Genomic DNA, 26158 nt, shown 5'->3' with positions numbered 1-26158 from the left:
CCATCATCTCTCTCTCCATCCATCTCCATCTCTCCATGTTCACCTCCATCTCTCTCTCTCCATGTTCACCTCCATCTCTCTCTCCATCCCTCTCTCCATCTTCACCTCCATCTCTCTCTCTCCATCTTCACCTCCATCTCCCTCTCTCCATCTTCACCTCCATCCCTCTCTCCATCTTCACCTCCATCTCCCTCTCTCCATCTTCACCTCCATCCCTCTCTCCATCTTCACCTCCATCTCCATCTCTCTCTCGCAACCATCTCCATCCCTACCTCTCCCTCTCCCTCTCTCTCCATCTTCACCTCCATCCCTCTCTCCATCTTCACCTCCATCTCCATCTCTCTCTCGCAACCATCTCCATCCCTACCTCTCCCTCTCCCTCTCTCTCCATCTTCACCTCCATCTCGGTCTCTCCATCCACCGCCATCTCTCTCTCTCTCATCTCAATCTCTCTCTCTCTCTCTCCATCCATCTCTCTCAATTTATCTCTCTCTAACCACCCTCTATTCACACATTCATTCCATTCAATCAGAAGAGTCCCTGATTGAACTCAGACAGTCATGTAGTCCATATGTGATAAGACTTGAGTACAGTGATGTCACAATACATAACAGATCTATAGTAGGATCTTCATCTGTGTTCTAGTGAGTCAGAGAGAGACACAGGAGACATAGGAACCTGAGTACTGCAGAGAGACACAGGAACCTGAGTACTGCAGAGAGACACAGGAACCTGAGTACTGCAGAGAGACACAGGAACCTGAGTACTGCAGAGAGACATAGGAACCTGAGTACTGCATAGAGACACAGGAACCTGAGTACTGCAGAGAGACACAGGAACCTGAGTACTGCAGAGAGACACAGGAACCTGAGTACTGCAGAGAGACACGGGAACCTGAGTACTGCAGAGAGACATAGGAACCTGAGTACTGCAGAGAGACACGGGAACCTGAGTACAGCAGAGAGACACAGGGACAGAACATCCAGGTCTGATGGAAGTGAAATGAATTGTGGATTAGATTTTCATAAATACATTTTGAATCTCTTCCAAACCTATGACCTCAATAACTCGAGTAATAGCCTACTTTCCAAAACCATTATCACATGAATGATTACCTCTTTCTAGGGAACGATTTCTCCCTTGGCTTACAGGAGAGAGAAGGAGGGAGGGAGGTGGAGATGGAGAGGGAGAGTGAGCGAGACAGAGCGAGAGAGAACACTGGTCCTGTGGTAATTGATTGCCAAAGTGTGTTACTGATATCAGACAAGACGGTCAGCGGTGGGTTGGACATTAATTAATGATTTATTGTTTCTGCAAAGCAATAATTGCTGTTTGATCAATTTATCTAAATTATCATTATAATAATCATCAATCATTTTTAATGATGACCAACAGTGGACACACACACAGGTACGTTGAGAAAACAATGGATCTCTGGCGTGTGGATGTATTGGTTATCACACATACTGATACTGATACACAGAGAGAGAGAGAGAGAGAGAGAGAGAGAGAGAGAGAGAGAGAGAGAGAGAGAGAGAGAGAGAGAGAGAGAGAGAGAGAGAGAGAGCTACAGAGGGCTGTAACGAAGTGACCTTCAGAAAGCCTCAGAAACAATCATCTGCCGTCAGACACTGGGAAGGGAGAGGAGCAGTGTGTGTGTGTGTGTTAGGTGACTTATTAGTAGTTGCTCAGATTGATAATACTTTCCTGTTTCTGCAAAGCAATAATTGCTGTTTGATCGATTTATCCAAATGTTCATTATAATAATCATCAATATGACCAACGAGAGACACACACACACACAACTACTAGTAAACATTTCTGTGTTTGTATTTATTATGGATCCCCATTAGTCCCTGCCAAGGCAGCAGCTACTCTTCCTGGGGTTTATTATGGATCCCCATTAGTCCCTGCCAAGGCAGCAGCTACTCTTCCTGGGGTTTATTATGGATCCCCATTAGTCCCTGCCAAGGCAGCAGCTACTCTTCCTGGGGTTTATTATGGATCCCCATTAGTCCCTGCCAAGGCAGCAGCTACTCTTCCTGGGGTTTATTATGGATCCCCATTAGTCCCTGCCAAGGCAGCAGCTACTCTTCCTGTGGTTTATTATGGATCCCCATTAGTCCCTGCCAAGGCAGCAGCTACTCTTCCTGGGGTTTATTATGGATCCCCATTAGTCCCTGCCAAGGCAGCAGCTACTCTTCCTGGGGTTTATTATGGATCCCCATTAGTTCCTGCCAAGGCAGCAGCTACTCTTCCTGGGGTTTACTATGGATCCCCATTAGTTCCTGCCAAGGCAGCAGCTACTCTTCCTGGGGTTTATTATGGATCCCCATTAGTTCCTGCCAAGGCAGCAGCTACTCTTCCTGGGGTTTATTATGGATCCCCATTAGTTCCTGCCAAGGCAGCAGCTACTCTTCCTGTGGTTTATTATGGATCCCCATTAGTCCCTGCCAAGGCAGCAGCTACTCTTCCTGGGGTTTATTATGGATCCCCATTAGTTCCTGCCAAGGCAGCAGCTACTCTTCCTGGGGTTTATTATGGATCCCCATTAGTTCCTGCCAAGGCAGCAGCTACTCTTCCTGGGGTTTATTATGGATCCCCATTAGTTCCTGCCAAGGCAGCAGCTACTCTTCCTGGGGTTTACTATGGATCCCCATTAGTTACTGCCAAGGCAGCAGCTACTCTTCCTGGGGTTTATTATGGATCCCCATTAGTCCCTGCCAAGGCAGCAGCTACTCTTCCTGGGGTTTATTATGGATCCCCATTAGTTCCCTGCCAAGGCAGCACCTACTCTTCCTGGGGTTTATTATGGATCCCCATTAGTCCCTGCCAAGGCAGCAGCTACTCTTCCTGGGGTTTATTATGGATCCCCATTAGTCCCTGCCAAGGCAGCAGCTACTCTTCCTGGGGTTTATTATGGATCCCCATTAGTTCCTGCCAAGGCAGCAGCTACTCTTCCTGGTGTTTATTATGGATCCCCATTAGTTCCTGCCAAGGCAGCAGCTACTCTTCCTGGGGTTTATTATGGATCCCCATTAGTCCCTGCCAAGGCAGCAGCTACTCTTCCTGGGGTTTATTATGGATCCCCATTAGTTCCTGCCAAGGCAGCAGCTACTCTTCCTGGTGTTTATTATGGATCCCCATTAGTTCCTGCCAAGGCAGCAGCTACTCTTCCTGGGGTTTATTATGGATCCCCATTAGTTCCTGCCAAGGCAGCAGCTACTCTTCCTGGTGTTTATTATGGATCCCCATTAGTTCCTGCCAAGGCAGCAGCTACTCTTCCTGGTGTTTATTATGGATCCCCATTAGTCCCTGCCAAGGCAGCAGCTACTCTTCCTGGGGTTTATTATGGATCCCCATTAGTTCCTGCCAAGGCAGCAGCTACTCTTCCTGGGGTTTATTATGGATCCCCATTAGTTCCTGCCAAGGCAGCACCTACTCTTCCTGGGGTTTATTATGGATCCCCATTAGTTCCTGCCAAGGCAGCACCTACTCTTCCTGGGGTTTATTATGGATCCCCATTAGTTCCTGCCAAGGCAGCAGCTACTCTTCCTGGGGTTTATTATGGATCCCCATTAGTTCCTGCCAAGGCAGCACCTACTCTTCCTGGGGTTTATTATGGATCCCCATTAGTTCCTGCCAAGGCAGCAGCTACTCTTCCTGGGGTTTATTATGGATCCCCATTAGTTCCTGCCAAGGCAGCACCTACTCTTCCTGGGGTTTATTATGGATCCCCATTAGTTCCTGCCAAGGCAGCAGCTACTCTTCCTGGGGTTTATTATGGATCCCCATTAGTTCCTGCCAAGGCAGCAGCTACTCTTCCTGGGGTTTATTATGGATCCCCCATTAGTTCCTGCCAAGGCAGCAGCTACTCTTCCTGGGGTTTATTATGGATCCCCATTAGTTCCTGCCAAGGCAGCAGCTACTCTTCCTGGGGTTTACTATGGATCCCCATTAGTTACTGCCAAGGCAGCAGCTACTCTTCCTGGGGTTTATTATGGATCCCCATTAGTCCCTGCCAAGGCAGCAGCTACTCTTCCTGGGGTTTATTATGGATCCCCATTAGTTCCTGCCAAGGCAGCACCTACTCTTCCTGGGGTTTATTATGGATCCCCATTAGTCCCTGCCAAGGCAGCAGCTACTCTTCCTGGGGTTTATTATGGATCCCCATTAGTCCCTGCCAAGGCAGCAGCTACTCTTCCTGGGGTTTATTATGGATCCCCATTAGTTCCTGCCAAGGCAGCAGCTACTCTTCCTGGTGTTTATTATGGATCCCCATTAGTTCCTGCCAAGGCAGCAGCTACTCTTCCTGGGGTTTATTATGGATCCCCATTAGTCCCTGCCAAGGCAGCAGCTACTCTTCCTGGGGTTTATTATGGATCCCCATTAGTTCCTGCCAAGGCAGCAGCTACTCTTCCTGGTGTTTATTATGGATCCCCATTAGTTCCTGCCAAGGCAGCAGCTACTCTTCCTGGGGTTTATTATGGATCCCCATTAGTTCCTGCCAAGGCAGCAGCTACTCTTCCTGGTGTTTATTATGGATCCCCATTAGTTCCTGCCAAGGCAGCAGCTACTCTTCCTGGTGTTTATTATGGATCCCCATTAGTCCCTGCCAAGGCAGCAGCTACTCTTCCTGGGGTTTATTATGGATCCCCATTAGTTCCTGCCAAGGCAGCAGCTACTCTTCCTGGGGTTTATTATGGATCCCCATTAGTTCCTGCCAAGGCAGCACCTACTCTTCCTGGGGTTTATTATGGATCCCCATTAGTTCCTGCCAAGGCAGCACCTACTCTTCCTGGGGTTTATTATGGATCCCCATTAGTTCCTGCCAAGGCAGCAGCTACTCTTCCTGGGGTTTATTATGGATCCCCATTAGTTCCTGCCAAGGCAGCACCTACTCTTCCTGGGGGTTTATTATGGATCCCCATTAGTTCCTGCCAAGGCAGCAGCTACTCTTCCTGGGGTTTATTATGGATCCCCATTAGTTCCTGCCAAGGCAGCACCTACTCTTCCTGGGGTTTATTATGGATCCCCATTAGTTCCTGCCAAGGCAGCACCTACTCTTCCTGGGGTTTATTATGGATCCCCATTAGTTCCTGCCAAGGCAGCACCTACTCTTCCTGGGGTTTATTATGGATCCCCATTAGTTCCTGCAAAGGCAGCAGCTACTCTTCCTGGGGTTTATTATGGATCCCCATTAGTTCCTGCCAAGGCAGCAGCTACTCTTCCTGGGGTTTATTATGGATCCCCATTAGTTCCTGCCAAGGCAGCAGCTACTCTTCCTGGGGTTTATTATGGATCCCCATTAGTTCCTGCCAAGGCAGCACCTACTCTTCCTGGGGTTTATTATGGATCCCCATTAGTTCCTGCCAAGGCAGCAGCTACTCTTCCTGTGGTTTATTATGGATCCCCATTAGTTCCTGCCAAGGCAGCAGCTCCTCTTCCTGGGGTTTATTATGGATCTGTCACGGTTTACTAAGCCAGAACCCAGAAGCAGACCAGGACAAGGTAAGTGGTGTCAAAGGTGAGTGTTTATTTAACTGATCCACGGGTGATGTTGAATAATCCAGGGAACAGAGCGGGCGGCGTGGATGAGTTGTAGAGGGTGCAGTGGTTGGTCCAATGATGGCTCGGCAGCCGCCGACCATCAGGCAGAGGTTGGGTGAAGGTTCCGGACGAGTGACTGTAGGGAGAACAAAACGGAGGTAAGCATACAACCAGCAAACAAGGTGCAAAACAACAAAACTAATGCTCTAAGCTCTAGGACTGATCCGCTGATAAACATACTGTTCATGGCTAACGATCCGGCAGGGAATGGATGTCAGGTCAGAGCTTATGAAGGTGATGATCAGGGCCAGGTGTGCAGATTGCTGATGGAATGCAGGTGTGGAAATCAGGAGAGCTCCCGCCTAGCAACGTAGCCCGGCAACCAGGCAGGGAGCGTTCCAGAACCCTCGGGAAACTGGAGATCCCGAGCAGAAAAACTAATACACATACAGGAACCGACTCAGACTGCCGGAATCGTTACAGTACCCCCCCTCCGACGAACGCCACCGGGCGGACTCCCCGGAGCGCCAGGATGGAGGCGGTAGAAGTCACGAATGAGGTCAGCATCTAGGATTTGTCGCCGCGGAATCCAACTCCTCTCTTCAGGACCATACCCCTCCCAGTCCACGAGATACTGGAAACCCCGGCCCCGCCGTCTGGAATCCATGATGCGTCGCACCGTGTAGGCAGGACCACCTCCGATCATCCGAGGAGGAGGAGGAGGAGGCGGAGGAGGCAACAGAGGACTGAGGAAAACAGGCTTGAGGCAGGAGACATGAAAGGTGGGATGGACTCTGAGCGTCCTCGGTAGTTTGAGTCGAACTGCCACCGGATTGATCACCTTCTCCACCACAAACGGACCAATGAACTTCGGTAACAACTTCCTAGACTCAGTCCGTAAAGGAAGATCCCGTGTGGCCAACCAGACCCTATCTCCGATGGTATAGGTGGGAGCGGGGATCCGGCGACGATTCGCCTGGAGCTGATACCGGTCCGAAACTCTAAGGAGTGCCTTTCTGGCCCGATGCCAGGTCCGGTGGCAACGACGAATATGGGCCTGAACAGAGGGCACTGAGAGCTCCTTCTCCTGAGAAGGGAACAAGGGAGGTTGGTAGCCATACAGGCACTGGAAGGGAGACATCCCAGTGGCAGATGTAGGGGAGAGTATTGTGGGCATACTCAACCCAAGGCAACTGAGAGACCCAGGAGGTGGGGTTGGAAGAGACAAGGCAGCGTAGCGTGGATTCCATCTTCTGGTTGGCTCTCTCCGCCTGACCATTAGATTGGGGGTGAAAACCAGATGTGAGACTGACTGTAGCTCCAATGGCCAAACAGAAGGACTTCCAGACAGCAGAGGTAAACTGAGGGCCACGGTCGGAAACGATATCACTGGGCAAACCGTGGACCCTGAAAACCTCCCCTAACCAGGATCTCGGACGTCTCCGAGGCAGAGGGAAGCTTGGCAATTGGCACAAAGTGGGCGAACTTGCTGAATCTGTCCACGATAGTCAGAACGACCGTGTTCCCCTCAGAAGAGGGCAACCCAGTGACAAAGTCCAGGGCCAGATGCGACCATGGTCGCGGGGGAATAGGAAGGGGGTGAAGTAGTCCAGAGCTGGGCTGATTGGTACTCTTATTCTGCGCACACACTGGACAGGCAGCAACAAAACCCCGAGTATCCTCGGCCATGGCAGGCCACCAAAAAGCGTCTGCGAAGAAACGCCATCGTCCGAGCCACGCCAGGGTGACAAGCCATCTTGCTGGCGTGGGACCATTTGAGGACAGCAGGACGAACCGACTCAGGCACAAACAACCGACCGGGTGGACCGTTACGGGACCGGGCTGCGTCCGAAGGGCCGCCATCACCTCCTCCTCAATCTTCCACATAACTGCTCCCACGACGCAGTTCCGGGGGAGAATTGTCTCGGTCTTGGACCCACTCTCTTCCGTCTTGGAGAACATCCGGGACAAGGCGTCCGCCTTGCCGTTCTTAGATCCAGGTCGGAACGTCAGGGAAAAATTGAATCGTCCGAAAAACAACGCCCACCTGGCCTGACGGGAGTTGAGACGTCTAGCCGATTGCACGTAAGCAAGATTCTTGTGGTCAGTCCAGACAATAAACGGTTGCTCCGCCCCCTCCAACCAGTGGCGCCACTCCTCCAAGGCAAGTTTCACCGCGAGAAGCTCCCCGGTTGCCCACATCGTAGTTCCTCTCCGCAGGCGAAAGGCGACGAGAGTAGTAGGCGCAGGGATGGAGTTTACTGTCCGTGGAGCATCGCTGCGACAGGATGGCGCCAACTCCCACATCAGACGCGTCCACTTCAACGGCGAACTGACGGGCCGTGTCCGGTTGAGAGAGAATCGGTGCGTTGGTGAATCGTCTCTTCAAATCCAGAAACGCTCGATCCGCCTCCGGATTCCACTTGAAGGTCCTGATACTGGAAGTCAAGGCAGTTAACGGAGCGGCCACACGGCTGTAATCCCGGATGAATCTGCGGTAGAAATTCGCAAACCCCAAAAATCTCTGGAGCTGCAATCTCGTACCGGGCTGGGCCCATTCCAGAACCGCTCTAACCTTCTCCTGGTCCATCCTAATCTCTCCCCTGGAGATGATGTACCCGAGAAAGGATGTCGTGTGGGCGTGAAACTCGCACTTCTCGGCCTTCACGAACAGGCGATTCTCCAACAATCGCTGCAGAACCTGCCGGACATGCTGGACGTGGTCGGAAGGTTCCTTCGAGAAGATCAGAATGTCATCCAGGTAAACAAACACAAAGAGACCGATCATATCTCTCAGGACGTCGTTCACCATACTCTGGAATACCGCTGGAGCATTGGTCAGTCCAAACGGCATCACCTGATACTCGAAGTGACCCATCGGTGTATTGAAACCCGTCAACCACTCGTCCCCTCTCTGATCCGGACCATGTGATACGCATTGCGTAGGTCTAGTTTGGTGAACACCGTAGCACCCTGTAAGGAGTCGAAGGCAGAGCTCATCAAGGGCAGGGGATACTTGTTCTTGACCGTGATGTCATTCAACCCCCGATAATCAATACACGGTCGAAGAGAGCCATCCTTCTTACCCACAAAGAAGAATCCTGCCCCCAGGGGTGATGACGAGGGACGAACGAGACCAGCAGCTAGGGACTCCTTGATGTAGGTCTCCAAAGCCTCACGTTCAGGTCGGGAGATACTGTATAACCTTCCCTTGGGGTAGACAGCTCCAGGGAACAGGTTGATGGCACAATCATATGGTCGGTGGGGAGGGAGTGACAGAGCCTTCTGCTTACTGAACACTTCCCCCAAATCGTGATATGTCTCGGGAACCAGGGACAAATCTGGGGGTTTAGCCTCAATCACCTGACTGGGAACCGAATGGGGACAGGCAGTCTTGAGACAGTTAGCATGACAATCAAGGCTCCAACTCGTTACCTTGCCCGTCACCCAATCGAACGTGGGATTGTGTTCCTTCAGCCAGGGGTATCCAAGGACCAGAGGAACATGGGAAGACGGCAGAATGAAGAATGAAATCATCTCAGAATGATTCCCCGACAACAGCATCTTAACCGGTTCAGTCCTCATCGTGATACGTGCCAGACTACTGCCGTTCAGAGTGGTCGCTTCAATGGCTTCCGGCAATTGCTCCTTGGAAAGCCCCAGCTGTTCCACCAACTCGGCATCAAGAAAGCTTCCATCGGCACCTGAATCGATAAAAGCGTTAATCGCTAAGCTCTGATTCCTGTTCATAAGGGTAGCCGGGAAACGGGGTCTGACAGAGGTATTGAGAGGTCGAAACTGGCTCGCTAAAAGTCCTCCCAACTTTAGCGAGCCGCGCAGTTTGACGACCGCCGGGAACAGGTGGCGAGGTAATGTCCCGAACCACCACAGTAGAGGCAACAGTTAGTCCTACGTCTGAGTTGGCGTTCCTCCTTGGTTAACCCGTGCCGCCCTACTTGCATTGGTTCAGAATCGGGAGACAGGACCTCTCCACTAATCCTGTGTGGTGGACGATGATCGACGTATTCTGGTCCAATCACCGACCCGACTGGAACCTGAGAAGCTGATCGATTGGACGGAACCCATTGCTTCTCCCTCCTTCGCTCTCGGACTCGATTATCCACCCGAATAGACAAGGCTACCAAGCTGTCCAGGTCACTAGGCTCCGGATAGGAGATCAACTCATCCTTGAGCTGCTCCGACAGACCCTGGTAAAAGGCCGCTTGCAGAGACTCCTCATTCCACCCACTCTCCACAGCCAACGTCTTGAACTCGATCACGAAGTCGGCCACGCTGCGAGTTCCTTGGCGAAGCGAAAACAGGCGCCTAGCTGCGTCCCTCCCTCGGACGGAATGGTCGAAGAGCTTCCTCATCTCGGCCGTGAACCCCTGGTATGAAGCCATGCAGGGGTCCTGTCGTTCCCAAACGGCTGAAGCCCACTCCAGCGCTCGACCACGCAGCAACTCAATCACAAAGGCTATCCTAGCCTTGTCTGTGGCATAAGAGTAGGGCTGTAGATCGAACACTAACCCACACTGCATAAGGAAAGAACGGCATCTTCCCAGCTCCCCCTCATATTTATCCGGCGTCGGAACCTTGGGCTCACGGAAGGACACAGCTCCAGAAGCGGCAGGCGAGATGGGTGAAACCGGTAGTGGATCCTCCACCGGAAACTTGCGCTGGTTCTGGACCTCCGTCAGACCGGTAGAAAGGTTCCGAACTGCCAACGCGATCTCCTGTAGCTCCGTGCTATGATGGCCCAACATCTTCTCCTGATGGGAAATGGCATGGCGAACAGAGTCCAGGTCCGCTGGGTTCATACTGGCCGGATCGTTCTGTCACGGTTTACTAAGCCAGAACCCAGAAGCAGACCAGGACAAGGTAAGTGGTGTCAAAGGTGAGTGTTTATTTAACTGATCCACGGGTGATGTTGAATAATCCAGGGAACAGAGCGGGCGGCGTGGATGAGTTGTAGAGGGTGCAGTGGTTGGTCCAATGATGGCTCGGCAGCCGCCGACCATCAGGCAGAGGTTGGGTGAAGGTTCCGGACGAGTGACTGTAGGGAGAACAAAACGGAGGTAAGCATACAACCAGCAAACAAGGTGCAAAACAACAAAACTAATGCTCTAAGCTCTAGGACTGATCCGCTGATAAACATACTGTTCATGGCTAACGATCCGGCAGGGAATGGATGTCAGGTCAGAGCTTATGAAGGTGATGATCAGGGCCAGGTGTGCAGATTGCTGATGGAATGCAGGTGTGGAAATCAGGAGAGCTCCCGCCTAGCAACGTAGCCCGGCAACCAGGCAGGGAGCGTTCCAGAACCCTCGGGAAACTGGAGATCCCGAGCAGAAAAACTAATACACATACAGGAACCGACTCAGACTGCCGGAATCGTTACAGGATCCCCATTAGTTCCTGCCAAGGCAGCACCTACTCTTCCTGGGGTTTATTATGGATCCCCATTAGTCCCTGCCAAGGCAGCAGCTACTCTTCCTGGGGTTTATTATGGATCCCCATTAGTCCCTGCCAAGGCAGCAGCTACTCTTCCTGGGGTTTATTATGGATCCCCATTAGTCCCTGCCAAGGCAGCAGCTACTCTTCCTGGGGTTTATTATGGATCCCCATTAGTCCCTGCCAAGGCAGCAGCTACTCTTCCTGGGGTTTATTATGGATCCCCATTAGTCCCTGCCAAGGCAGCAGCTACTCTTCCTGGGGTTTATTATGGATCCCCATTAGTCCCTGCCAAGGCAGCAGCTACTCTTCCTGGGGTTTATTATGGATCCCCATCAGTCCCTGCCAAGGCAGCAGCTACTCTTCCTGGGGTTTATTATGGATCCCCATTAGTTCCTGCCAAGGCAGCAGCTACTCTTCCTGGGGTTTATTATGGATCCCCATTAGTTCCTGCCAAGGCAGCAGCTACTCTTCCTGGGGTTTATTATGGATCCCCATTAGTTCCTGCCAAGGCAGCAGCTACTCTTCCTGGGGTTTATTATGGATCCCCATTAGTTCCTGCCAAGGCAGCACCTACTCTTCCTGGGGTTTATTATGGATCCCCATTAGTTCCTGCCAAGGCAGCAGCTACTCTTCCTGTGGTTTATTATGGATCCCCATTAGTTCCTGCCAAGGCAGCAGCTCCTCTTCCTGGGGTTTATTATGGATCCCCATTAGTTCCTGCCAAGGCAGCACCTACTCTTCCTGGGGTTTATTATGGATCCCCATTAGTCCCTGCCAAGGCAGCAGCTACTCTTCCTGGGGTTTATTATGGATCCCCATTAGTCCCTGCCAAGGCAGCAGCTACTCTTCCTGGGGTTTATTATGGATCCCCATTAGTCCCTGCCAAGGCAGCAGCTACTCTTCCTGGGGTTTATTATGGATCCCCATTAGTCCCTGCCAAGGCAGCAGCTACTCTTCCTGGGGTTTATTATGGATCCCCATTAGTCCCTGCCAAGGCAGCAGCTACTCTTCCTGGGGTTTATTATGGATCCCCATTAGTCCCTGCCAAGGCAGCAGCTACTCTTCCTGGGGTTTATTATGGATCCCCATTAGTCCCTGCCAAGTTAGCAGCTACTCTTCCTGGGGTTTATTATGGATCCCCATTAGTTCCTGCCAAGGCAGCAGCTACTCTTCCTGGGGTTTATTATGGATCCCCATTAGTTCCTGCCAAGGCAGCAGCTACTCTTCCTGGGGTTTATTATGGATCCCCATTAGTTCCTGCCAAGGCAGCAGCTACTCTTCCTGGGGTTTATTATGGATCCCCATTAGTTCCTGCCAAGGCAGCAGCTACTCTTCCTGTGGTTTATTATGGATCCCCATTAGTCCCTGCCAAGGCAGCAGCTACTCTTCCTGGGGTTTATTATGGATCCCCATTAGTTCCTGCCAAGGCAGCAGCTACTCTTCCTGGGGTTTATTATGGATCCCCATTAGTTCCTGCCAAGGCAGCAGCTACTCTTCCTGGGGTTTATTATGGATCCCCATTAGTTCCTGCCAAGGCAGCAGCTACTCTTCCTGGGGTTTACTATGGATCCCCATTAGTTCCTGCCAAGGCAGCAGCTACTCTTCCTGGGGTTTATTATGGATCCCCATTAGTCCCTGCCAAGGCAGCAGCTACTCTTCCTGGGGTTTATTATGGATCCCCATTAGTTCCTGCCAAGGCAGCACCTACTCTTCCTGGGGTTTATTATGGATCCCCATTAGTCCCTGCCAAGGCAGCAGCTACTCTTCCTGGGGTTTATTATGGATCCCCATTAGTTCCTGCCAAGGCAGCACCTACTCTTCCTGGGGTTTATTATGGATCCCCATTAGTCCCTGCCAAGGCAGCAGCTACTCTTCCTGGGGTTTATTATGGATCCCCATTAGTCCCTGCCAAGGCAGCAGCTACTCTTCCTGGGGTTTATTATGGATCCCCATTAGTCCCTGCCAAGGCAGCAGCTACTCTTCCTGGGGTTTATTATGGATCCCCATTAGTCCCTGCCAAGGCAGCAGCTACTCTTCCTGGGGTTTATTATGGATCCCCATTAGTCCCTGCCAAGGCAGCAGCTACTCTTCCTGGGGTTTATTATGGATCCCCATTAGTCCCTGCCAAGGCAGCAGCTACTCTTCCTGGGGTTTATTATGGATCCCCATTAGTCCCTGCCAAGGCAGCAGCTACTCTTCCTGGGGTTTATTATGGATCCCCATTAGTTCCTGCCAAGGCAGCAGCTACTCTTCCTGGGGTTTATTATGGATCCCCATTAGTTCCTGCCAAGGCAGCAGCTACTCTTCCTGGGGTTTATTATGGATCCCCATTAGTTCCTGCCAAGGCAGCAGCTACTCTTCCTGTGGTTTATTATGGATCCCCATTAGTTCCTGCCAAGGCAGCAGCTACTCTTCCTGTGGTTTATTATGGATCCCCATTAGTCCCTGCCAAGGCAGCAGCTACTCTTCCTGGGGTTTATTATGGATCCCCATTAGTTCCTGCCAAGGCAGCAGCTACTCTTCCTGGGGTTTATTATGGATCCCCATTAGTTCCTGCCAAGGCAGCAGCTACTCTTCCTGGGGTTTACTATGGATCCCCATTAGTTCCTGCCAAGGCAGCAGCTACTCTTCCTGGGGTTTATTATGGATCCCCATTAGTCCCTGCCAAGGCAGCACCTACTCTTCCTGGGGTTTATTATGGATCCCCATTAGTTCCTGCCAAGGCAGCACCTACTCTTCCTGGGGTTTATTATGGATCCCCATTAGTTCCTGCCAAGGCAGCAGCTACTCTTCCTGGGGTTTATTATGGATCCCCATTAGTTCCTGCCAAGGCAGCAGCTACTCTTCCTGGGGTTTATTATGGATCCCCATTAGTTCCTGCCAAGGCAGCAGCTACTCTTCCTGGGGTTTATTATGGATCCCCATTAGTTCCTGCCAAGGCAGCACCTACTCTTCCTGGGGTTTATTATGGATCCCCATTAGTTCCTGCCAAGGCAGCAGCTACTCTTCCTGTGGTTTATTATGGATCCCCATTAGTTCCTGCCAAGGCAGCAGCTCCTCTTCCTGGGGTTTATTATGGATCCCCATTAGTTCCTGCCAAGGCAGCACCTACTCTTCCTGGGGTTTATTATGGATCCCCATTAGTCCCTGCCAAGGCAGCAGCTACTCTTCCTGGGGTTTATTATGGATCCCCATTAGTCCCTGCCAAGGCAGCAGCTACTCTTCCTGGGGTTTATTATGGATCCCCATTAGTCCCTGCCAAGGCAGCAGCTACTCTTCCTGGGGTTTATTATGGATCCCCATTAGTCCCTGCCAAGGCAGCAGCTACTCTTCCTGGGGTTTATTATGGATCCCCATTAGTCCCTGCCAAGGCAGCAGCTACTCTTCCTGGGGTTTATTATGGATCCCCATTAGTCCCTGCCAAGGCAGCAGCTACTCTTCCTGGGGTTTATTATGGATCCCCATTAGTCCCTGCCAAGGCAGCAGCTACTCTTCCTGGGGTTTATTATGGATCCCCATTAGTCCCTGCCAAGGCAGCAGCTACTCTTCCTGGGGTTTATTATGGATCCCCATTAGTTCCTGCCAAGGCAGCAGCTACTCTTCCTGGGGTTTATTATGGATCCCCATTAGTTCCTGCCAAGGCAGCAGCTACTCTTCCTGGGGTTTATTATGGATCCCCATTAGTTCCTGCCAAGGCAGCAGCTACTCTTCCTGGGGTTTATTATGGATCCCCATTAGTTCCTGCCAAGGCAGCAGCTACTCTTCCTGTGGTTTATTATGGATCCCCATTAGTCCCTGCCAAGGCAGCAGCTACTCTTCCTGGGGTTTATTATGGATCCCCATTAGTTCCTGCCAAGGCAGCAGCTACACTTCCTGGGGTCCAGCAACATTAAGGCAGTTATTTAAAACATTACATTACATTTCACAACACTATCTGCCACCTGCCCAGACAATGACTATAATAAGAGATAATCTCTTCTGCTCAGATTCACAGACTGTTGGCTTCCTCTCCTCTCCTCTCCTCTCCTCTCCTCTCCTCTCCTCTCCTCTCCTCTCCTCTCCTCTCCTCTCCTCTCCTCTCCTCTCCTCTCCTCTTCTCTCCTCTTATCCCCTCCTCCTCCTCCTCCCCTGTATCCGCCTTCACATGCCAAATATGTAGGTAGGCCTACCTTTCAAGTAGACCTGAGTAGAATACACAAACATAAATATCACTATTTGTTAGAAGTTTGATCGTTTGTAATTAGGCTGCTGCTAGTAGGCTATTTGAGGTGGCTGCCTCTGTCTCACCTAAAAATTACAATTATGTGGAGCGATTAGAGGAGATGGAAGGTGACTGACTGGGGAGGTTAGAGGAGGAGGAGGAAGGTGACTGACTGGGGAGGTTAGAGGAGGAGGAGGAAGGTGACTGACTGGGGAGGTTAGAGGAGGAGGAGGAAGGTGACTGACTGGGGAGGTTAGAGGAGGATGAGGAAGGTGACTGACTGGGGAGGTTAGAGGAGGAGGAGGAAGGTGACTGACTGGAGAGGTTAGAGGAGGAGGAGGAAGGTGACTGACTGGAGATGCAGAAGACATGAAGAGAGAGACAGAGGGAAGGAGCAAGAGAGAGAGAGAGAGAGAGCAGAGCGAGAGAGAAAGAGAGAGAGAGCTGCACGGAGGGAGCAGAGAGAGACAGACAGATGGCGGGGTAGTGAAACGGCACATCACTGAGCTGGTGGAGCTTTTCAGATGTAAAACCCGGATCACGCTGGGAATTAGTTGATCATTTATTGAGAAAATTAATTAATTATCACCATTTAATTGATTAGATAAATCACCGGAGTGCGAGGTCAGGGCATTGCCTCGAGACAAGAGCTTTTTGTCACCGTTTGACGTCCGCCTGCGTCCTCCTTTGAAATGAGGGAGCCTGATCTTGGCATAGCCAACTAGGCACAGACGTCAGTTCAACATCTAGTTTTGATTTACATTTGGTTGAGTTGTAAAATAACGTGAATTCAATGTTAAAGCAGCAAAACAAATCACCATGTCATTGGATTTAGGTTAAACGTTGGGTAAAAAAAAATACGTTGATTCAACATCATCACATAGATGTACTGTATGCTTACCTGCACCTATGTTTGTCCTGTACAACCGCGGCCCTTCCGTGGGGTGCTGAAATTCATACTTTTAATAAAAACATCGAATACCACCACCGAGTTTTCCCTCATTTGTGTTGCTCATCACACCAAGTACTACGTAAACTGAGATTGAATTGGCACGTGCACATTCGCGCTGAGTTGAGTAAAACAAATGAGGAAAAAGTCCGGTGGTTGTATTTAATAAACGTTTTTATTAAAAGTATGAATTTCAGCACCCCGCGGAAGGACCGCAGCTGTACAGGACAAACATAGGTAGAGGTAAACATTTTCAGAATTGACATTTTATAAGATCTGACTGATGATCTGACTGATGGTGACTCAATGTTGTTGCTAGCAAATCCCGCAACCAGTTATCAAAACTCAACTCCGCCTCGATATAAGAGAACGGAGTTGAGCGTCCCTCGGTTTAGCTGCACGCACAACCAGTTGAGTTGGTCGCTCTGCTCTGCTCTGCTCTGCTCAGCGCGCCTTGTGACGAGAGTCCCGACTACCGAGGCAGGTAACGGAAAAACGGAATATCTCCTGGATGAAAAGACAGCAAGGGAGAGAAAGACAGAGAGAGATTGTATAGTGACCCGTCTTTGACAGGAATATAAAAGGGATGATCTAGTGATTGTAACAGCACCGGGAGGCAACTTTTATCTCCTTCTTTTTCTGGCATCTTTTCTTCTGCTCAGCCTCGTCGCGTTTATGTGAAGTGGACAACTCAGTGAACAACTGCATTTGATCAACGGTCAGTAGCGTCTTTATGAATATATAGGCTAGCGTGTTCTTTTTTAGAATCATTACTCAAATTAATTCAATTGAAATGCTGTTCAGTACAGCACGGTCATTTTGGGAATCATTTAAAGGAAATATGTATATTTTAATCACATTTAGGCTTATTGTTCTAACAGATTATTATTTTTTTCCATCCTAAAAATATGATGGTGATGACTAATGAATATATCTATTTTTAACTGTCATTTTTACATAACTGGTGAGAGCTATTTTACCCAGGTGTGTTTTTTATAGGATGAGAAGACTGAATGTTGTACCCTGTCTATCTTGGGCACATAGCCTCTGTCAATGCTGTACCCTCTATCTTGGGCACATAGCCTCTGTCAATGATGTACCCTGTATCTTGGGCACATAGCCTCTGTCAATGCTGTATTCTGTATCTTGGGTACATAGCCTATATCAATGCTGTACCCTCTATCTTGGGTACATACTCTATATCAATGCTGTATTCTGTATCTTGGGTACATAGCCTCTATCAATGCTGTATTCTGTCTATCTTGGGCACATAGCCTCTGTCAATGCTGTATTCTGTATCTTGGGTACATAGCCTATATCAATGCTGTACCCTGTATCTTGGATACATAGCCTATATCAATGCTGTACCCTGTATCTTGGGTACATAGCCTATATCAATGCTGTATTCTGTATCTTGGGTACATAGCCGATATCAATGCTGTACCCTCTATCTTGGGTACATAGCCTCTGTCAATGCTGTATTCTGTATCTTGGGTACATAGCCGATATCAATGCTGTACACTCTATCTTGGGTACATAGCCTATATCAATGCTGTACCCTGTCTATCTTGGGTACATAGCCGATATCAATGCTGTATTCTGTCTATCTTGGAAACATAGCCTATATCAATGCTGTACCCTGTCTATCTTGGGTACATAGCCGATATCAATGCTGTATTCTGTCTATCTTGGGTACATAGCCTCTATCAATGCTGTACCCTCTATCTTGGGTACGTAGCCGATATCAATGCTGTACCCTCTATATTGGGTACATAGCCTCTATCAATGCTGTACCCTCTATCTTGGGTACATAGCCTATATCAATGCTGTATTCTGTCTATCTTGGGCACATAGCCTCTGTCAATGCTGTATTCTGTATCTTGGGTACATAGCCTATATCAATGCTGTACCCTGTATCTTGGATACATAGCCTATATCAATGCTGTACCCTGTATCTTGGGTACATAGCCTATATCAATGCTGTATTCTGTATCTTGGGTACATAGCCGATATCAATGCTGTACCCTCTATCTTGGGTACATAGCCTCTGTCAATGCTGTATTCTGTATCTTGGGTACATAGCCGATATCAATGCTGTACACTCTATCTTGGGTACATAGCCTATATCAATGCTGTACCCTGTCTATCTTGGGTACATAGCCGATATCAATGCTGTATTCTGTCTATCTTGGGTACATAGCCTATATCAATGCTGTACCCTGTCTATCTTGGGTACATAGCCGATATCAATGCTGTATTCTGTCTATCTTGGGTACATAGCCTCTATCAATGCTGTACCCTCTATCTTGGGTACGTAGCCGATATCAATGCTGTACCCTCTATATTGGGTACATAGCCTCTATCAATGCTGTACCCTCTATCTTGGGTACGTAGCCGATATCAATGCTGTACCCTCTATCTTGGGTACATAGCCGATATCAATGCTGTACCCTCTATCTTGGGTACATAGCCTCTATCAATGCTGTACCCTCTATCTTGGGTACGTAGCCGATATCAATGCTGTACCCTCTATCTTGGGTACATAGCCGATATCAATGCTGTACCCTCTATCTTGGGTACATAGCCTCTATCAATGCTGTACCCTCTATCTTGGGTACATAGCCTCTATCAATGCTGTACCCTCTATCTTGGGTACGTAGCCGATATCAATGCTGTACCCTGTATCTTGGGTACGTAGCCGATATCAATGCTGTACCCTGTATCTTGGGTACGTAGCCGATATCAATGCTGTACCCTCTATCTTGGGTACATAGCCTCTATCAATGCTGTACCCTCTATCTTGGGTACATAGCCTTTATCTGTCCACCAAGGGACAGATGGGTTGTGATAATGAATGGAAGCACACATGCAGCCAGTGGCAAAAATTATAAAAAACTGAGCAAACTACCTCACATGCCTTCATAATGTCCCGTACAGTACATTCAACATAGACTAATCTTTCTCTGCCCTGTACTGAACACAGGTCCTTCTACAGATGTATGTCCTTAATTTGATCACTATTTTGTTGCTGAGAATATTCCTGCAAAGCAGGAAATGCAAACGTGTAGTGTATTTGAGGTTTAAAAAGGCTTCTAAAGTTTGTAATTTCCACGTTGAAATTTCAGACTTAATTTGCCCTAGCGGAAAATGTATTATAATCCACATAATAATTAACATTTCCTGTTGCTGCAGGATTATTTTCCTACTCTAGGAAACTGGCTCAAATTAAGATCCTACATCTGTACAACTGTTTCATAGAATAACATTCTCTCCTTTATCCTGTATTGAAACACAGGTCCTTCTACAACTGTTTTTAATAAACGTGAGTAAATGAAGTGATGCAGAAAGTATTTCTCTGTCTTTATTTTTGAAAAAATGTCTGTTCCTGTTTGTTGCTGCACTAGCCTGCCAACTGGCTGTGCTTCTCTCTCTCTCTCTCTCTGTCCACAGATCCACTGACAGCTTTCCTCAACCCTGGAGGAGAGAGAGAGAGAGAGAGAGAGAGAGAGAGAGAGAGAGAGAGAGAGAGAGAGAGAGAGAGAGAGAGAGAGAGAGAGAGAGAGAGAGAGAGAGAGAGAGAGAGAGAGAGAGAGAGAGAGAGAGACCACCTGCCCTGAAGGTGATGACGAGGACCATCAGGATCTGGTCCTAGATCAGCACGCACCTCTGAAGAATAGTAATGTGTTGGTTACATAAGGGCTGCACTGAGATCAGTTCTGACAGAGAAACCTGGCCAAGGACACCGTGAACCAGACCTAGAATCAGCGATGGTCATCACTGTCTGGTCACCATGGATGTACGGATGTACTATGGCACTTTACCACCACAAATGAGATTCTAGACACTAACCCTAACCTTAACCCTTTCCTAATCTTACCCCCTAACCCTAACCTTAACCCTTTCCTAATCTTACCCCCTAACCCTAACCTTAACCCTTTCCTAATCTTACCCCCTAACCCTAACCTTAACCCTTTCCTAATCTTACCCCTAACCCTAACCTTAACCCTTTCCTAATCTTACCTAATCTAAACCCCTAACCCTAACCTTAACCCTTTCCTAATCTTACCCCCTAACCCTAACCTTAACCCTTTCCTAATCTTACCTAATCTAAACCCCTAACCTTAACCCTTTCCTAATCTTACCTAATCTAAACCCCTAACCCTAACCTTAACCCTTTCCTAATCTTACCCCCTAACCCTAACCTTAACCCTTTCCTAATCTTACCCCCTAACCCTAACCTTAACCCTTTCCTAATCTTACCTAATCTAAACCCCTAACCCTAACCTTAACCCTTTCATAATCTTACCCCCCTAACCCTAACCTTAACCCTTTCCTAATCTTACCCCCTAACCCTAACCTTAACCCTTTCCTAATCTTACCTAATCTAAACCCCTAAACCTAACCTTAACCCTTTCCTAATCTAAACCCCTAACCCTAACCTTAAACCTTTCCTAATCTTACCCCCTAACCCTAACCTTAACCCTTTCCTAATCTTACCTAATCTAAACCCCTAACCCTAACCTTTCCTAATCTTACCCCCTAACCCTAACCTTAACCCTTTCCTAATCTTACCCCCTAACCCTAACCTTAACCCTTTCCTAATCTTACCCCCTAACCCTAACCTTAACCCTTTCCTAATCTTACCCCCTAACCCTAACCTTAACCCTTTCCTAATCTTACCCCCTAACCCTAACCTTAACCCTTTCCTAATCTTACCTAATCTTACCCCCTAACCCTAACCTTAACCCTTTCCTAATCTTACCTCATCTAAACCCTTAACCCTAACCTTAACCCTTTCCTAATCTTACCCCCTAACCCTAACCTTAACCCTTTCCTAATCTTACCCCCTAACCCTAACCTTAACCGTTTCCTAATCTTACCCCCTAACCCTAACCTTAACCCTTTCCTAATCTTACCCCCTAACCCTAACCTTAACCCTTTCCTAATCTTACCCCCTAACCCTAACCTTAACCCTTTCCTAATCTTACCCCCCTAACCCTAACCTTAACCCTTTCCTAATCTTACCCCCTAACCCTAACCTTAACCCTTTCCTAATCTTACCCCCTAACCCTAACCTTAACCCTTTCCTAATCTTACCTAATCTAAACCCCTAAACCTAACCTTAACCCTTTCCTAATCTAAACCCCTAACCCTAACCTTAAACCTTTCCTAATCTTACCCCCTAACCCTAACCTTAACCCTTTCCTAATCTTACCCCCTAACCCTAACCTTAACCCTTTCCTAATCTTACCCCCTAACCCTAACCTTAACCCTTTCCTAATCTTACCCCCTAACCCTAACCTTAACCCTTTCCTAATCTTACCCCCTAACCCTAACCTTAACCCTTTCCTAATCTTACCTAATCTAAACCCCTAAACCTAACCTTAACCCTTTCCTAATCTAAACCCCTAACCCTAACCTTAAACCTTTCCTAATCTTACCCCTAACCCTAACCTTAACCCTTTCCTAATCTTACCTAATCTAAACCCCTAACCCTAACCTTTCCTAATCTTACCCCTAACCCTAACCTTAACCCTTTCCTAATCTTACCCCCTAACCCTAACCTTAACCCTTTCCTAATCTTACCCCCTAACCCTAACCTTAACCCTTTCCTAATCTTACCCCCTAACCCTAACCTTAACCCTTTCCTAATCTTACCCCCTAACCCTAACCCTAACCCTTTCCTAATCTTACCTAATCTTACCCCCTAACCCTAACCTTAACCCTTTCCTAATCTTACCTCATCTAAACCCTTAACCCTAACCTTAACCCTTTCCTAATCTTACCCCCTAACCCTAACCTTAACCCTTTCCTAATCTTACCCCCTAACCCTAACCTTAACCGTTTCCTAATCTTACCCCCTAACCCTAACCTTAACCCTTTCCTAATCTTACCCCCTAACCCTAACCTTAACCCTTTCCTAATCTTACCCCCTAACCCTAACCTTAACCCTTTCCTAATCTTACCCCCTAACCCTAACCTTAACCCTTTCCTAATCTTACCTAATCTAAACCCTTAACCTTAGCCTTAACTCTAGCCTTTTATTCCTGTATCCCAAATCAAGAACAAATAGCTTGTGTACTACTTCCTCATAGATTCTGACGATACAGCCTGTTTTACATTGATTGATAACAGCAGATGCTCTTACCCAGTCAGGGCATTCAACTAGCGTAAGGTAGGTAAGACAACCACATATCACAGCCATTGCAGGTTGTGTCCTCTACTGAAAATGAAGAACAAATAGCTTGTGTACTTGCTCATAAATGTGCAAGTACACAAGCTTGCACATTTACCTTAGCCCTAGTAACTCTGACCTTTCTCTGACCTTTCAATCCTTATCCTTATCCCACGTTAAGAACAAATAGCTCAAGCAGCTTACACTTATCCCTAACCTTGCTCATAAATTCTGACGATACAGTCCTCTACTGTTGCTGCAGTGTCATGAGTAGCAGTATATAAGGGCTGTACAGAGGTCAGTGTTGACAGACAGAGCCAGACCTGAGGAGACGGAGACAGCACCATGAATCTGACCCAGGACCAGTTATCAGACCAGCTCAGCTTCACTCCTCTGCTGCATGTAGGAAAGGCCAGACAGAACAGCAGTTACAGCTTCTACGACTCCTTCCTCCTCCCCTCCTCCTCCTCATCCCTCCTTTCCTCTGACTCTCTCCTCCATCCATCCTCCCACCTCCCTTCTTCCCTCTTTCCTCCTGATCCCTCCCTCCTCCCCTCCTCCCTCCTCCCTCCTGATGATTCAGAGCTGACCAGTTTGTTATGGACGGTCCATGAGCCTACCACGGTGGCTCTGACCCTCATGTACTGCCTGTCCTTCCTGGTGGGGTTCGTAGGGAACATCATGTCAATCAAGGTGCTGATCAACCGGCGTAGCGAGCGGCTAGCCGCGGTCAGCGCCACCCGGTACCTCCTGGTTAATCTGGCGGTGTGTGACTTGGCTGTGGTGTGTGTGTGTATGCCCATAACACTGGGCCACCAGATCTACTCGGCCTGGGTGTACGGGGACTTCCTGTGCCGAGCGGTCCCCTTCACCCAGGCCGTCTCCGTGTCGGCTAGCGTGCTAACACTCACTGTCATCAGCGTCAACCGTTACTTTAGCGTACGGTGCCCGCTCCGTGCCCGCTCCCTCTTCACTCGCCGACGAATCCTAGCGACGGTCGCCGTGGTGTGGGTGGTGTCATCTGCGATCTGCGCCCCATTGGTGTTCATGAACCGGCGAGATGAGATCAGCCTGGGGGTGTCGTTTGTGATCCCTGTGTGCCAGGAGGTGTGGCCGGGGCCACGTCTGAAACAGGGCTACACCGTCCTGCTCTTCGTGGCGCTCTACTGCATTCCCGTGACCTTTAACCTCACCATCGGCTTCCTGACTGGCCGCCGGCTCTGGGGGGACGGGAAACGGACGTTTACGGAACTCGACTCCCGAAGCCGAGCGCTGCACACTGAGCGCCTCAAGACGAGGAAGAAGATCGCCAAGATGGTGGTGGCCCTGGTGCTGCTTTTTGCAGTTTCCTGGCTGCCCCTGTATCTGGCTGAGTTCTGGATCGACCGAGTGCAGCATCCGCCATCTTGGCTCATGCAGACCCAGCCCTTTGCCCAGTGGCTGGGACTCACCAACTCCAGCCTCAACCCTATCTGCTACTGCTTCATAGGTAGGGCTCTGCTGCGTCCTCATTCATCAGGACTTCCTGATTCTATCACGTCATATTCTGTTCGTAACGCATTGAAATGTATGAATGAATGAATGAATGAATTAATGAATGAATTAATATCCATTCCAGAAGTGAAAAACAGCCAGCATCCACCTGATGTAGTCACAGTTGGTATTTAGATGTTTGAATGTTATTTTTAATGCATCTGTTCCCAAAAGAACATCCTGTTTGTCCTGACCCCATTCTTCTTCTTCTTCTTCTTCTTCTTCTTCTTCTTCTTCTTCTTCTTCTTCTTCTTCTTCTTCTTCTTCTTCTTCTTCTTCTTCTTCTTCTTCTTCTTCTTCTATGTTATCCCTCCCTTCACAGGTGATCTCCACCGCGGGGCCAAGGTGTTCCGTACCCACTACCACCGCCGGATCGCTGCTCTCTTTGGCTCCTCCTTCGCCAACGCCGCCACGACCACCGCCGCCGAGGGAGGAGTAGCCGCGGCAACCGTGGCCGCGTCCACGGCAGCCATTCCTAAGTTGTTTACCTTCTCCAGGGGGCAGGGAGCAGGCAAGATGGAGGATGGGTCTGAGAACAGTCTGTCTGACTGGTACAAGTCCAGCGCCAGTGTGTGTGAGAGCTCCCTACCACCCAGTCATCCTGACACACCACACACACACTCTCTACGGACCGTCTGTGTGGACAGAATGGACACCTCCCCTTTAAATAGAGACTGTGGGGGTAGGAAGGACACACTCCCTTTAAGAAGACACTCTGAGAATGAACGAAGGGACACCCTCCCTTTAAGGCCTTTAGTATCTGCGGACAGAAGGGACACCTTGCATTTAAGACTGGCCTTTGAGGACAGATTGGACACCCAGATTGGACACCTCCCTTTAAGGCGAGTCTTGGACATCTTCCCTTTAAGGACTGACTCTGTGGACAGCAGAGTGGACACCTCGCCTTTAAGACCAGATTGTGGGGGTGAGAAAACATACAACCTCCCTTTAAGAGTGGACACCTCTCCTTTAAGGCGAGACTCTGGGGACGTTATATCGGAGCATATAACAAGCCTGTGAAACCTGTGGATTATCAGATGAAGTCAGAGAGAGACAGAGAGGCCTTGGAGGTAATCACCAATCTATAGGGGAGATGATCACTGATCAACGGGAGGGATAAACACACACACACATCCTGAATCGATAGACTGTCTGTTGTATCATCAACACAGTGGGACCTATTTCTCTCCCTACAGACAGTTAAGAAACTACTCCCATTGGTTCCCTGCCTGTGATTGACAACCCACGGTGATCCCGCCCGCTGTGGTGTTTACAAAGCAGTTTATCCTCCGTTAGTCGGGATAGTGTGCGTCCCAAATGGCACCCTATTCCCTACATAGTGCACTACATTAGACCAGAGCCCATAGGGAATAGGGTGCCATTTAGGACGTAGCCATGGACTATCATTACCGCCCCATGTTGTCTCTTTATCCAGGCAGGGGTCTGTATGTCTGTCTGTCTGTCTGTCTGTCTGTCTGTCTGATAGGCTTATCACAGCACTGGGACACATTCTATCACAAGGGAAAGAAATGATTCATAACACTGTGTGATTATTGACAGAGATTTGTAACACCGTTGTCGTTCTGTTTACATGCTGACAGACAGCAGCAGAGAACTAAACTGGATGTGATTCATTTAAACTGAACATTACTTATTATAATGATAATAATAATTATTACTATGTTCTGTCCTGTCCTGTGTCACAACTAAATATCTACTACAACTGCAATGTTTTATTGTGTGGTATCAGTGTTGGGGTGAATGCTATCAGTCTGTCTGGAAGTGATATCAGTGTTGGGGTGAATGGTATCAGTCTGTCTGGAAGTGATATCAGTGTTGGAGTGAATGCTATCCATCTGTCTGGAAGTGATATCAGTGTTGGGGTGAATGCTATCAGTCTGTCTGGAAGGGATATCAGTGTTGGGGTGAATGCTATCAGTCTGTCTGGAAGTGATATCAGTGTTGGGGTGAATGCTATCAGTCTGTCTGGAAGTGATATCAGTGTTGGGGTGAATGCTATCAGTCTGTCTGGAAGTGATATCAGTGTTGGGGTGAATGCTATCAGTCTGTCTGGAAGTGATATCAGTGTTGGGGTGAATGCTATCAGTCTGTCTGGAAGTGATATCAGTGATGGGGTGAATGCTATCAGTCTGTCTGGAAGTGATATCAGTGTTGGGGTGAATGCTATCAGTCTGTCTGGAAGTGATATCAGTGTTGGGGTGAATGCTATCAGTCTGTCTGGAGGTGATATCAGTGTTGGGGTGAATGCTATCAGTCTGTCTGGAGGTGATAT

General features: G+C 48.8%; 2 protein-coding genes across 3 annotated transcripts in view; one reads left to right on the top strand and one right to left on the bottom strand.

Moving 5' to 3' along the window:
* The window catches only part of LOC121534260 (zinc finger protein 501), a 644805-nt gene that overhangs the window by 234297 nt on the left and 384350 nt on the right, over positions 1-26158 (bottom strand). The window lies entirely within an intron of this gene.
* On the top strand, positions 22151-25570 carry zmp:0000001069 (neuropeptide Y receptor type 2). Its single transcript, XM_041867384.1, has 2 exons — positions 22151-23821; positions 24188-25570. The coding sequence occupies exons 1-2, from the start codon at positions 22678-22680 to the stop codon at positions 24883-24885; spliced, it is 1842 nt and encodes a 613-aa protein (XP_041723318.1). The 5' UTR covers positions 22151-22677; the 3' UTR covers positions 24886-25570.

Source organism: Coregonus clupeaformis, chromosome 38 (genome assembly GCF_020615455.1).
Source record: "Coregonus clupeaformis isolate EN_2021a chromosome 38, ASM2061545v1, whole genome shotgun sequence".
Classification (NCBI taxonomy): Eukaryota; Metazoa; Chordata; class Actinopteri; order Salmoniformes; family Salmonidae; genus Coregonus; species Coregonus clupeaformis.
This window is presented reverse-complemented; position numbering and strand designations above follow the sequence as displayed.

Excerpts from the sequence above, each read along its gene's own strand:
- zmp:0000001069 (XM_041867384.1), top strand. The coding sequence starts at position 22,678 with ATGAATCTGACCCAGGACCAGTTATCAGACCAGCTCAGCTTCACTCCT. Across the intron at positions 23,822-24,187 it reads TATCTGCTACTGCTTCATAG|GTGATCTCCACCGCGGGGCC; the intron begins GTAGGGCTCTGC and ends CTCCCTTCACAG.